The sequence below is a fragment of the Falco cherrug genome, chromosome 5 (assembly GCF_023634085.1).
Source record: "Falco cherrug isolate bFalChe1 chromosome 5, bFalChe1.pri, whole genome shotgun sequence".
In the NCBI taxonomy this organism is placed as follows: domain Eukaryota; kingdom Metazoa; phylum Chordata; class Aves; order Falconiformes; family Falconidae; genus Falco; species Falco cherrug.
Genome location: NC_073701.1, coordinates 80,469,203 through 80,483,845, shown reverse-complemented (window position 1 = coordinate 80,483,845; position 14,643 = coordinate 80,469,203). Strand labels below are relative to the sequence as shown.

At 39.5% G+C, this 14,643-nt stretch overlaps 1 protein-coding gene across 8 annotated transcripts in view; it reads right to left on the bottom strand.

The window, feature by feature from the left end:
- ST7 (suppression of tumorigenicity 7) overlaps positions 1–14,643 on the bottom strand; it is a 151,803-nt gene that overhangs the window by 36,795 nt on the left and 100,365 nt on the right. For all 8 annotated transcript variants that reach the window (XM_055712096.1, XM_055712098.1, XM_014282048.3 and 5 more), the window contains one exon: positions 12,669–12,766. In XM_055712096.1, the coding sequence (XP_055568071.1) occupies positions 12,669–12,766 (98 nt within the window). The remainder of the gene's footprint in view (positions 1–12,668; positions 12,767–14,643) is intronic.

The following is a 14,643-nucleotide window of genomic DNA, read 5'->3' as shown; positions in this document are numbered from 1 at the left end:
GAAAAAAAAAAGACAGCAACAACAGGAAAAGTAATGTTTGTACAAATCTAACACTATAACTATAGAATGTGTCTTCTATGACAAACTAAATGAAATGTGTAGTTAAAATAATGTAATCCTTTTACATGTAAGTGCCTTTCTTTACAAAGTAACCCTTTGAGAGATATCAGAGATTTGTTCTTAGACATCCTCAGTGTCAGTGCCTGCATAGATTCAAATGACTGAGGCTGATACTCTATTGCATCTCCTTTTTGAAGCCACACTTACTAGAAGCATCTATGGGGTTTTGCTGCAGAATTGATTAAATAATATTTTTTATTGTCAGAGTGATTCTCTAAAGAATAGAAGTGTTGAAAGACTCCTGCTTCCCTGTGTCCTCTTTATGGTTGTTATAACCTTAACTGCCTATAGGATGTACATTCAGCACAAGAAGGCCCCACACAACATAGAAGCAGGATAGCTGATATTACTGCTTTCTTCATGAACTTGCAGGGGAACGCTATCATTTACAATCTCTCTGAGATGGTTTATGAGAACAGAAATACTGTAACAAGCCAAGTAAAGAAAACGATTCAAAGTCAGCCTTGCTGATTTGAAAATAATAAGCTGGACCTGAAAACTGTCACTTAATAAACCTACCTTTGAGGATACAAAGAGATAAATTGATGAGAACTGGCAAATCTTAAACTCACAAACAGGTAACATAAACAAAAATAAGCCAAGATGGAAACAAGAGGTGTGGAAATTCACCAAGAACTTTAGAATATGAGAAACAGGTAATGCACTAGAGCTTCTTCACTCTGTTAAGGAAGAGACCTCAACAGGTAAACAGAGATGCAAAGTGCAAAGAATTTTTCCGTTGTGCTAATGGTCTGGCATAAGCTAATGTAAGAACTATTCTGACCTTAAGGGATGGGTCTGTCTAAATTTGGCTATCTGGACAGTATTGACTTTGCTGCAGTTTGCGGATTATTAAAATATCAAAGGCAAGGACGGCAGTGTTTTATTTAATGGATTATATAAATTTCTGGTGAGAATCATGATCATTGAGACAGCAGCAGAAACAGCTCACTGAACTGTTGATGCTAGTGGCATGGGGATGGTCATAAAGCTCTTAGTTTCAATGGTAGAGCTAAACCTGTGAAAAAGGACATCAACAAAACTGGACAATTTGCAGTCTTTTATCCCTCTCCTTTTTTCCATAAAACATGGAACACAGGTTTTGGTGTTCATTTAGGTAAGTGTAAGGATTTGAAAATAAAACAAAAAAATTAAGTCATTGCCCATGAAGAAAAATGACTGCAGGTGAAAATTCACAGTTCAACTTATCAGTTAAAGATCTACCATAGAGCCTACTTCTCTTCATTCTTGTCCCTACTCACTATTGCATTTTTAACAATGGAAGCTACTATTTGGCAGGAAAAAGCATGACAGAATCTGGACCTATGTAAATAGTGATTTAAAGTTCAGAATGAACATACTGCAAAGAAACCCCTCCAAGGGATTAAGAAAGATTATCCCCACTCATTGAGAATGAATAATGGCTGGCAGAATAACATTCCCTCCACCAGTGAAAAGGGAAGAGCTTTAGATAGTTACAGATGTACCGTGTCCAGTAAAAGTTCTTACTCTGGTTCTCCATTTCTCACTGACATCACTCACTGATTATTTTTTTCTGTTTTAATTAGGTTCTGTCAGAGTGATAAACCCTGCCTAAGACACCAGTAGAATAAAGGTCACTGACTGGACTGCCAGGCCTCCAAACTGACAAGTGTTAATAAAGGTTTCATCTGGGAAAGGTTGAACATGAAGAATCCAACCCAGTTACGATGAACTCAGTTGATATTGTAGTTACAAAAATAAAACCCCTTTAAGTAGCCACTCAGCTATTTGAACATTGACTGTGCACAAATGACAGCACGTTTGCTTTAAAGAAAGAGAGTACATGAACTCATTTCTCTGCCATCTCAGGATGTACAGTATATAGTTTTCACTCCAAGTCATTTTTCAGTCACAGTAAAAAATTGTTTTTTGAGAAACTTCCCAGAAAGTAAAGTCACTTAGATGGAATAATATTATGACAGGTCATCTTTTAGGCCTCATATTGAAAGTAAACACTGGGGACTTAAAAAAATGCCACAAAGGTTGCAATATAAGCCTGTTGAATGGTCAGGGCAGGCCAGATACTGTGTCGTGCTGAGCAGCAACAGCAAGGGTACTGTGCGCCTGCTCCCCTTCCCACCCTAGCAGACGGAGAGGGAGGCTGGCTCATACCTACCCAGAGGTGTAAAGATGGGCATGGTTTCCCTGAACACAAGATGAAGAACGCACCCTTGAGCTCCTCAGACCCGTACAGCATTAAGCTCTAATCCAGACCTGCATGGTCGGTTACCTCTCTGAATTGCCTGTACACCAACGCACACAGCATGGGGAATAAACAGGAAGAATTAGAGATCCATGAGTGGTCACAGGGCCCATGATGCCACTGCAATTACACAGACATGGCGGGATAGCTCGCATGACTGGAATGCTGTCATGGATGGCTACATACCTTTTAGGAAAGACAGGCCAACAAGGAGGGGTTGGTGGAGTTGCTCTTCACAGGAGAGAGCAACTGGAATGTATCAAGCTCTGCCTAGGTGTGGATGAAGAACAAGCGGAGAGATTACAGGTGAAGATTTAGGGGCAGGCCAACATGGGTGACACTGTTGTGGGTGTTTGCTACAGGCCACCTGATCAGGGAAAGGAGGTTGATGAGGCCTTCTACAGACAACTGGAGGTAGTCTCATGATCACAGGCCCTGGTTCTCATGGGGGAATTCAACCACCCTGCTGTCTGCTGGAAAGACAACACAGCCAGGTATGCATGGTCCAGGAGGTTCCTGCAGAGCATTGATGATAACTTTTTGATAAAAGTGGTGTAAAAGCCAGTAAGGCGAGATGTGCTCCTGGACCTTCTGCTAACAAACAAAGAATGACTGGTTGGGGATGTAAAGGTTGGGGGCAGCCTTGACTGCAGTGACCATGGATAGTGAAGTTCAGGATCCTGTATGGAGAAAGCAGGGCAACAAGTCGGATTGCAACCTTAGACCTCAGGAGAGCTAAATTTGGCCTATTCAAGGACCTACTTCGAGGAATCCCATGGGTTAGGGCTCTGGGAGGTAGGGCAGTCCCAGAGAGCTGGCTAATATTCAGGCATCACTTCCTCCAAGCTCAAGATCAGTGCATCCCTATGAGTAAGAAATCAAGCAAAGGGGGAAGGAGACCTGCATGGATGATCAAGGAGATTCTGGCAAAACTCGCACCAAAGAAGGAAGTTTATGGAATGTAGAAAAAGTGACAGGCCACTTGGGAGGAATATAGGAATGCTGTCAGAACATGCAGGGATATGACAAGGACAGCTAAGGTCCATTTGGAATTAAATCTGCTGCGGGCCGTCAAGGTCAACCGGAAAGGCTTCTTCAAGTACATTGGTAGGCAAAGAATGACTAGGGAAATTGTGGGCCTGCTGCTGAATGAAGTGGGTGCTCTGGAGCATCCCTCTTATGAGGAAAAGCTGAGAGAGTTGGGCCTGTTTAGCCTGGAGAAAAGAAGACAGAGGTGATCTTATCAATGTCTACAAATGCCTTAAGGGCAAGTGTCAAGAGGATGGGGCCGGGCTCTTTTCAGCAGGGCCCAGCAACAGGACAAGGAGCAACTGGCACAAACTGCAACACAGGAAGTTCCTTCTGAATATGAGGAAAAACTTCTTTGCTTTGAAGGTGACAGAGCACTAGAACAGGCTGCCCAGAGAGGTTGTGGAGTCTCCTTCTCTGGAGACATTCAAAACGCACCTGGATGCAGTTCTGTCCAAACTGCTTTAGAGAATCTGCTTTAGCAGGGGGGGGTTGGACTAGATGATCTCCAGAGGTCCCTTCCAACCCCAACCATTCTGTGATTCTGTGACTCTAACTTAAGAGGAACAGACCTTCCTTTGCACCCGAAGATTTATTTTCTGTGAAGTTACAGACTAACATTTACCAAATCATTTTACTTACAAATTTTAATTCTCTTTACATCTTTACCATAACCTGACAAACGCTTTCATTTGAGTGGCAAGCACTGCACTTAAAGAAAAGATAAAGGTTCTTGTTATCATCTTTCTCAACACCATAAGATCTTAAGAGACAGTCATCAAATTCAACACTCAAGATTTCTCACCAGAGCCACTACAGCTTTTACATAAACAGGAGTTAGGACTAAAAGTTTCATCATAAGATTTCAGTTAGTTGCTTTCTCAGCTGGTATGAAAGAGCTCTGCTCCACTGAGCAAAGCTTATTTTCAGACCATATGAAAACAGACACCTCATGGCTATGAATGTATTCCTTCCTTACAATATAAGGGTGTTCAGACAGTTATTGAACAGATCATACCAAATCCATGTTCACAAGGATTTTACTTTGAACTTGTATTGGTCAAAATACTTTCTAGTGATGAAATTCAGACTCGAGGCTGGGTTAGCCCATACTCTGTTCCAATTGCTCTGCCCATTTGGGGAAATAGATAAATATTTAGAAAGCGAAATTGCTTTTCATTGAAAGATTCATTAGGTATACTGCAAATATACAGAAATGGTAACTTTTGCAGATCATTAAGAATTTTAAATTTTTAGATAAATAGTATTTTGGGAGTATAAGTTTGCAGAAAAATTCTGGAAATAAATCTGACACAATTGGATATCTTATCACTGGTCCTGGGAGGGCCATATTCCCAGACTCACCCAATCCATACTGTAGGATGTAGGTTCAATTATTTTGTGACAGGTATGAAAATGTGATGATCACAAGAAATGCTTTATAGTACAAGGAAAACCACATCTGATTTAATGGATGAGAAACAAGTTTTGTCTCTCAAAGAACAGTTTAATGAAGAGGACTCCCTTCCCTGAGATATATTTCAGTCATCAGCACTTTCTCATTTAGATCTGATTTTTGAAACATTTTCAAGGAATGCAGATTTAACTTGCATCCGTTATTCTCCCTCTGATGACATTAACATCATGTGTCAATTAGCAATGGTAGTTTTTTGTGCGTAGAAACCAGCTTTAAGCTACAGCTTAAATGACCAGACCATAGGACTCATGGGAATACGGAGGTGGATAAATGAATGATCTTATATATAACCTGGCGTTGACACATTTATTCTCCATTTGCATTATGGCTGTGTGCATGGTCACATATTTTACGGGCAGTCCATGCAACGGTTCATTGCTGCTTATGCTCATATCTTCTCAGCAAACAAACTCAAATATTTTTAGATCAATGTATTCAACTAAATGGATTCATAAATACGAAAAATGAATTCAGTTTAAAATGAAGAATCCACAATAAGCAAACAAGGGAAATTCAATGCAAACAGTGAAACTTACAACCTTCATTCCTAGTGTATCTGTTCCTGCAGAGGGTATCTGAAACGGTAAAATCTGTTTCCTAAAAGAGGAATGACTGAGGCTGCCATCTTTCAGGTGCAACTGTCCACCACCATTGAAGAATCAAGCACATAGTATGGATAGCACTGTTATTTTCACAAGTGCTTTGCATAAACTGCTTTCTGGTACATGACTTGTAATCTGTAAGAACTGTTAACTAACAAGGTAGATGAGGCAAAATTCCAAGCCATTTCTGAGTAGAAACCCAGAAACCTCCATTTCTGTGGGCTTCATTGTCTACAGCTGAGCTTTCAGATGTCTAAGCTCCGACTGAAGCATATCCTGGGCTTAAAGCATTTGCAACACGTCACTCCACATTGACCCTCTGATGTCCAGTAAGATACATTAATGTTTAAGTTTTTGTCCTGGCCAGCTCACCTGCCAAGGACAGAAGGGGAGAAACGTCATTGGCAGACTATGGCTAGCACACAAAAAGGCTCTGTTAACAATGCCAGGTGCTTAAAAATTAGGCTAGCTCCTGGTACTAAAACTGCAACTCATTCCAGTGCAGTCTCATTATGAGCTGGATTCATGTGATGTAAACAGACACTCTCACAGCTCTCAGAGTTGGAAAATGATCTGAAATACACTGGACCTACCTGAATTAAAGCTCTGCTTAATTACAGCAATAGTAGGATTCTGTCATTTAATGAATTTCTCCATGTGCTACATTCCTTTTGGCAAATAATTACTGCTTTGTTTGGAAGCAGCTCCACAGTTACTTTCACAGCTCAGAAAGGACAGAAGCTAAGAATTCAAATCTTCCAGATCCTGTTCTTTTGGAGCTTGGAAATGATTAGCAGTAGGATCCACATATTTTTGTCTATATGTGGAATTCAGGGAATTTGACATGTCGTCTAATAGTTGAATTTCAGAGTGTCAGAAAAGAGATCCAGATCCAGTTTACACTAACTGTGGGATGGCACAGGTATAAAAATTGCTGACATTCCATTTTTAGTTTGCCAAATATGAGTTTAGTCCTAGTGCTCCATGATCTTCATAGATAATATGACTTCTCTTCAATGCAGGATTAGCGATGAGTCACTAAAGTGAAAAATATCTTATCTTTAAGGAAATATGCTAGAACATGCAGTCTTTATGTTCTCTTCTAACTGGAGGATTAAAGCCTTCAGAGTATGACTTGAGTTCTTTAAGGAATATAATGATGAAAATACTGTTATTTGGACTGTGTCGTAAAAATGCATGTATTTCAGGAATAATGAGAATTTTAAAGGCAGATATGGCATGAAACCAGAAGAGTGCAAGTTGTTCCAGATGTATGTTTACTACTAATCACATCACATAAAAGCACTATCAGTGATAAATTGTGTTTGTTACATCCAAGATTACTAACTTCATAAAGCATTAAAATAAATCCCTCTTCACAAACATTCCTTATTTGCATCATCCCAAAGTACTTCTTGAAGAACTTTCCCATATTTTTAGAAGTAGATTTTTACATGAAATTAATGAGGAAATTATCTTGTAGGTGAAAAATTAGGTAGGTGCTTCCAGAGAGGAAGATCAGGACAATACAAAGCCCCAAAACACGGAGAGATGCAAGAGGGCAGAGAAAAAGGAGTCCAAGTTACCAGGGCTCCTACCAAGACAGTGTTACTATATTCTAAGACTATGTTCTATTTTAATAGAATCACAATGCAGGAAACCCATAATTTATATGAGAAACTTTATTATCGCCTTTAGGTAGTAGTCACCAAATTTCTAGTTTTTAAGGGTCTTGCGCAGGATCACAGTTATGACAAAAAGTGAGGGGTCTGAGTCATGTGCAGGTAAACAGAAGGAATAAACATCATCAGGAGAATCACAAGGAGCCTCCATTTTGTTTAAGAACCCACTCAAATGAGGGATGTTCTAACTTGCCCCTCCCACTTACCCTTAACGTGAATCTGTAGCAGAACAAACCACATTTGAATATACGGACATATGGAAATGTTAAAATCGGAATTTATCACTTGCTATTATTGCACTGCTTTGAAGTTACAACAAGAATTAACTGAAGATACTGCTCTGTACAGAAACGAAAATGTCACCATTCTCAAGAGTAGCACTCTTCTAAAACTTATGAGATAACTGTTGGTCTCATTTAACCAAGAAGTACTTTTTCTCCAAATTTTAATAAAAGGTACTTTAAATAACTGCTACAGATGTCAATAAAGCTAGAATCCCACTCAAGGCAGAGCAGCCTGCTCAACCTGATCTGTGTAACACAAGCCAAAGACTAACCTTGCCTCAAGCACAGAAGCATTTGGGAGAGACAGACAGTAGCTGTCCAGGCAAGCAGCTGCAGAATTTGTGTTGTTAAGTTGCTAGGGATCCTAACACCTTTATTGGCAATTAGTACTCTCTTTGTTTGGTACAGCTTGATAATTCAAGGTGCAGAACATTGTCCCAGCTATGTATTCCCATTACCCAAGTGGAAGTCAGCAATGCACACAGGAATACAGAATTTAAGAGAATATTGAACAGAAAATCTTATTCAAAGCCCAGCAGAAGAGGCTGCCAAGAAAGTATGCTAGATCTGCAGAACCATCACACTAGCACAATCACCAATATCACTGGCCATAAAAAGATAAACACCCAACATTCCCATATCATTAAAATTGATTTAGTGTGGTTGAGTACCCTTTTGAAACCTTCAAGTGACATAAACTCTTAAACAATTTTAAATGCTCAGAGCAGCCAAAGTGTTTAAAGAACTCATTATGCAGCATGTTGATAAGCATGCAGCACTCTAACAATACAAGCTGCTTAGGTACTGATAATTCCTTAGTGTCTCCTGTGGCATAGAATACACATTTAGAAACAGCAGGTGGGTACAGAGACGAACACGTAAACACATCCAACTGAAATATCTTCAACAAGGTTCTCAGAGCTAGGTACATAGAAGTAGACTTCTAGGTCATTTACTGTGATCTGAAGAGTAATTCCTCAGCAGGTATGACTGATTCCAGAAATAAGTTGTACTTTTCCGACCCTTAAGAAGTGTTTTGGTTTCTATCCTTCTCCAGAGCTAAGGAAAGGTCTGAAGAGTCTCTTCTCTCCCTAAACCTCACTTGTTTCTAAACAAACCTGCAAAGCTGCAATTCCACTGTGTCTCAGAAATGTATACTTGTTAAAGTTACAAATCAGTCTTCAAGGGGGCACAGGGCCATGGACTGGCAGATAAAACACTCTAGAATGAGTTTCTTTCCTCTTCTCTCTGAAAGAGGAAGCAATTAAGAGCTTCTGTTCCCTTTGCATGTGCCTTCTGCCTGCCACCCTGGTGTTTCCTAAATGTACATCACCCTTTAATGAAAGCTTGTTCTGCAATCTAAATGTTCTCCAGAACAATCCCAAGAAGCTCGGATTAATTTGACAATTCACTTTCTTGCACAATACATTTTCACCTGGATACTCGAGGGACCCAGTCAAGGGAAATACCGTGTCAGACTGCTCCTGAATTCAGTAGCTCAGTCACTGATCCAGTTTCCCACAAAGTACAGACAGAAGTGCCTTTGCACACCCTCCACATCATCTCTGCTTTTAATCAATGAAAAACATGACACAGAAATCCAGCACGCTTCTATTTTCTTCTGTTGTTAACAGCGAGGGAATCTGCAAAGAGCTGACAAGAGAGCAGCTAGTACAAAAGGCTACCCTTGCTCATCAGCGTGTAGCTACTCGGCTTGCAACGTTGCCCACAATAAAGATTCAACATGAAGGGATACTGAACATACCCCACAGCCACCATTAAGGTCTTTCACTTCTGCTCATACCAAATTTTCCAACGTCATTTAGAACAAACTGGTTTTAAACCTCCTAACATAATCAGCAAAATGAATGAAACAACCAGCACTGTAGACTTTCTCCTCACGGACAGTAAAAGCGATCTAGTTCCCTCCCAGACCATACCATGCTCTATATAAACCAGAACAAAACAGGAATAACTCTGTTGACTAGACTGGAGTTATTCCAACAATCCACTAATCAAAATGAGATCACAAGTTAAATCAATATATACAAATAGTGACAGCTGCTGGTTTCTATAGCAAAATATAGTAAATAATTATCATCAGAAATACAAGTAAAAGCAACACCTATGAATGATGTCAATTACATGCTTCCATGAAAATTACAGGTTTGCAATTTGCATTAATTCAACCCAACTAAATGAATGACATCCAAGCAGCAAAGCCAGCAATAAAATACTACCTCAAAATTAATCACAGAAGGAATGGGAATTCCTACCCAATTTTTTAAAATTAACCCCCCTGTTTTTAAACAGTTTTTAAAAACAGTGTTTAAAAATATTGTTTTAAATATCTTCAATATTAAAGAATATGATTTCCCTATCAGTAGTGTATATAACAAAACAATCAAAATCTCATTTAAGTCACCAACAACTCATTTTCTTTCCATTAAGGCGTTTTAAGCAGGATCTTAGTCTTTTCTTCCATAAAATTAGACAATCTAATCCATCAGTAATGTCCTCAAGATGGCCTCATATATGCAATGAATTAAACACTCTCAAATATTTTATTTTTTTCAAAGTAGAAAAGACTCACTACAACCCAATCATATTTCCCAGATGGTGTCATGAACCTCTTAACACTTCATTTCCATCGTGTTCCATGTCTTGAGAAACCTGTTTTCAATCTTTCAAACACAAACAGGGCCTCCACCCTCTGTCCCCTGATGCTAGAGTCAGCAGTCCCCAGCCAACACACTCTTCATATTCTTTTTAGGGTGAATAAATTCATCTCCTCCCTCATCAATCACACAGAAACCTTCAATGACACATTCGTGTTCTTCAAACTTCTTCGTAAGTATACTACTTACTTCTTCCATGAAAAAATGGAGGACATGCATTCATCAGAACCAAGTAACTCCAAGTCAGTTTCAAAAAAGCATCTGCAAAGCTTACTTGACCCTACTCATGTTCCCAGTGTGCTGGAGCTGTGACCTAGAGATACTGCTGCTTTTATATTTCATCTAGGGACCTGCTAATTCTTAGCTCTGCTTACTCACAACAAAGAGCTCTAGAGGCATCTAAATTCTGTTCTGAGGATTTGCCTCAGTGTCTGTATGGGGAAAAATACAGAATGCATTGATCTGAGTTGAAGCTCTAGAAGCTAAAATTCTATCCTTATACCTCCTTTGTCTTGCCTCCTGTCCTTTCATTTTAGCAAAACATTCTTATTGAGGAGGGTGTTTTCCGTCCTTCAAGTCTAATGAACAATGACTTTGGGTCTTCCTGTCATCGTTGCCTTTCGAGACCCACATTGTGCTTCAACAACACGTAATCTTCTATCTTACAGAATAAGCCGTTCATTACGATCAAAGATTTCTAGGTCTCCCTTTGCATAAGAAATCTAGGCCTCCATGGACCACCCAAGTCCCTGGATCCAGTGCTCTGCATACACAATTATCCATACCTATTGACATCAGCAGAAGGCTTCACAGAGAATCTGTTCCACACAGCCCTATCTCCAGATCACAGAACACATTCAGCAGCCAATAGTAAGCTCCAGAAGTTGCCATAATCATAATGTGTGACATTTGAATGTGAAATTCAAAATTTTATCTTTCCTGTGTATTAATGCCAGAACTTAGAATTCTAATGTTTGTCCCCAAACATTTCAGTATTTGTCCCAGAGTGCCCGTGTAATGAAATTAATGAGGAATCAGTGGAACTACTTGGACTGAAAACAACACTTTTGAAATCAACATTCTCCCAGCTGACCACAAGACTGCAAAACCAGGTCTTTCTCATCCCTTTCTCCTACACTCCTAGATGTGCAATGGCTGTTTTTTTGACAAGTTCCTTTTCAACACCTCTGGTCTGGAAGCCTAGTGATTCTGGGGAGTGAGAGTTGCCTGCCTGAAAAATCCCAGCTAGAAACAGGCAACAAAGTTACTCAGCACTTGCCAGCTGGTAGATTATTTAGGATGAGGGCCTGCATTATTACAATGAATTCTGTAATAATACTTTTAAAAAAAGTATTCATGAGTGCTCCAGTTCCAGCAGAAGATGCTGGGTGCTGGATTCCAAGCTGGCAGACATACTTGCCCTATGGCCATTGATGCAAGTGCCTCAGCTCCAGAGAAAACCACTTCCTTTTTACATTAAAATTCCCACTGATTGCAGCGAGACTTTCCCTTTTCACTACGCAGGTTTAGGGACCATCCATCTGAGCTGCCTAAAGCACACTTTACAGGTGCTTCATTCTCGTCTGGGATTCCATTTTGTGCATTTAGAATTTAGGTCCTTCAGCGTAACTTGCCAGATTCATTTTTTTGGGAGCTGGAAAACGAAGTATTCTTCTTTCTAGAAGAACACAGGAAACTAGTAAGCAGTTTTACCGTCAGCTGTCCAGAACTCTAGGGCTCCATTCCTCCTTCTGTCACAGGCTTGCTACCTCAGGTAAGGCAAGTCACCTCCTCAAAGAATTGTGGTCCTAATCAACATCCAGGGGATCTCATTTGAAGAAACGCTGGGCATTTGCAGCTATCACTAAACTCGAGCATTTTACATACCTGAAACATACGCTGTTCCTTATGTGGACAGCTTTCCCTCCTGCCATCCCCAAAGTAGCTAGTTTGGTGTTTCAGATTTGTAGCTTTGTATCTTACTGACAGATGACCACCACTGGTGGCTTCCCTGCTTACAAAACAGGGATATAGTCATCCTCCATCTCAGAGGGAAATCAGTTCATTATAGATTATTTACTTGGTTTTGACTTCTCAGTAATAGGTTTTGCATGAATAAATAACACTGTCCTTAGGTCTAAATAGTGTGATGTAAGCAGTGCACACAGACAAACTGCACCTTTGTGAGGAGGAAAGAAAATACTTAAGACCTGTTTAATAAGGTAGCAGCATTCATTACACGCTTCAGAAAAAATGTTAGTAACTTCATGATCAAATAATTAAAGACTGCATTCCATTGCACGTGTACCACGATGGGAAATTCAGTCTGTATGGGCAACTGTCCATCTGGAATTTTATGACTTCAAAGTGTTGCTTTTGCAATCTTATAAATAAATGATCTCTTAACGTAATCTTTATGTACACTACACATACAAAATCACTACTAGCAGTGCCGCATGCAGGAGGAATGGATGCTAACTTGTAAGGAGATGCGTATCATTTCTGTGCTACTATTATCTAAGTATCACATGTGAAACAAATCCAAACTCACATCTCTCATCATTTTCACTGCTTCCCTGGTCCTTCCCAGCTTTCTTGCACACATTGCCAGCCTCCTCTTAATATAAACTAACACATTGGTGTCCCTTCCTGTATAAGAGGAAAAAGAAACAGCATTAAGATAAAAAAGATAAAACAAAGGTTCATTTAATATTCCAACACAAAAGGAAACATAGCTTTCTTGCCATTTTTATTTGCTATCATCAATGCTTTCACAATAATTTTAATAAAAAATTACCAAATTCTGCTGATTTAGAAGTTGCATAACACCACTTATAATCAGTGGAATTGCTCCCGATACATAGTGTTATCAATAAGGACCCATGCGTTGACCTTACACCTATGAAATATAAGCAGATCTAAAGGTACAGACAATGCTATAGGGTACAGATGATCAAGTAATCGAGTGAGGCAAGGAGAACCCCTATGGAGGTAACATTGGCACAAAACCCTGTGGTCACACACTGCATTCAATTCCTTACCAAACCACGTACATGCTTAAGAGAAGGGTATCCATGCAAATGCATATTCTATCCTGCCTTTTTTGTCTGTTACGATGTCCATGCTTGTTAACAGGAGATGTAGCGAAACAAATCTCCATCCTCTAACAGTCTTTTTCTTAATGATCAGAAGAAAAGAAGTGTACCCTCAGCTTTCTGTTTACAGAGCCTTTACTTGTTACTCAATTATCGTCTTCAAATCACTCAAACCACTAATTATGGATGGCAAACGAATGCGTTGTAGGTAAGACAATCCTATGTGCTGGAAGATGCCGTAACAGCGAAGATGACAGAAACTAAGCAGCGATAATAATTATTCTCTTGGAGATTTCTTACTCATTTAATTTCTCATTCTCTTCCCTATAATTCAAATGTGAACTCTTAACATGCTTCTGGACCAACAGGAAATGAGCGGACAGCTAATCATCAACAAAATTACCACATCATGAAAATATAAGACACCTGCTACGAATTATCTTTCTGTATAGTATGCAGTCTGTGAAGACTTTAGTGTGTTCCTAACATTTTCAAGTCCTTCATAATAAGAACAAGATGTGCACTGAAAATATTCCAAGTACCTACAAATTGTTTTAAAACTGCGATTACAATTTTCAGATACATTAAGCAGCAGGTTGAAAGGTCTGACTTTTTAGAAGAAAAAAATATATAAGGGAGGGATTTCTTTAGCTGTATTTTATATTGTGTAATTCCTTATCTCTGTATTGATTCCTACATATTTAATAAACAATTTATTAGTTACATCTGTTTCAACGTGTTTATTTAGTGTAACTAAGAGGTATACACTTCAGGCCAAGCTCCTTTTCAGTCTTTCCAGAAGGAATGGTCAAAAGCCATTTACTTACTATGAAATCAAGATAACCTTTCAGGTCAAAATTTTCTGAGGTGGCTAATGTTTTGGGGTGATGAACACATGCCACCTTAAAAAGGAGATTGCCTGTGCTTTCTGTTAACTAGCACCTTTTGAAAGAGGTTAAATTGGTTACTCAATACCATTATTTACTCTTAAACTCCACAGTCTAACATAAAATACTGTATGGAGACGGAATACATGAATAAACAGAAATATAGAGCAATATACTGTTGGTCAAGCAGTTACATAGTGTTTTTCACCTGTAAAAGATGAAATGCCCACTCTTCATGCCGAAGTCAACTTTAAGGACCAGAAATGGAATGACAGACAGAACCATGGAACTGCAACACATCTGTCCATGGTCCTTCCCCTCTAAAGAAAGCTGAGCTCTCCACCTTTGTAAACCATGTGGAAGTCCAGCATATAATCAAGAAAACCTACTTGAAGACCCTGTTGTCCAAGGCAATGTCTGAGGCTGGACCTTCTCTAACTTCTGTGAGTGCACACTGACATTATCAAGGGGAGACTGGGTGGTATAGAGAAGTATGACAATCTAGCCCCTCCTGACGGCCCCCCTGAAGCCACAGGCAGAGCTG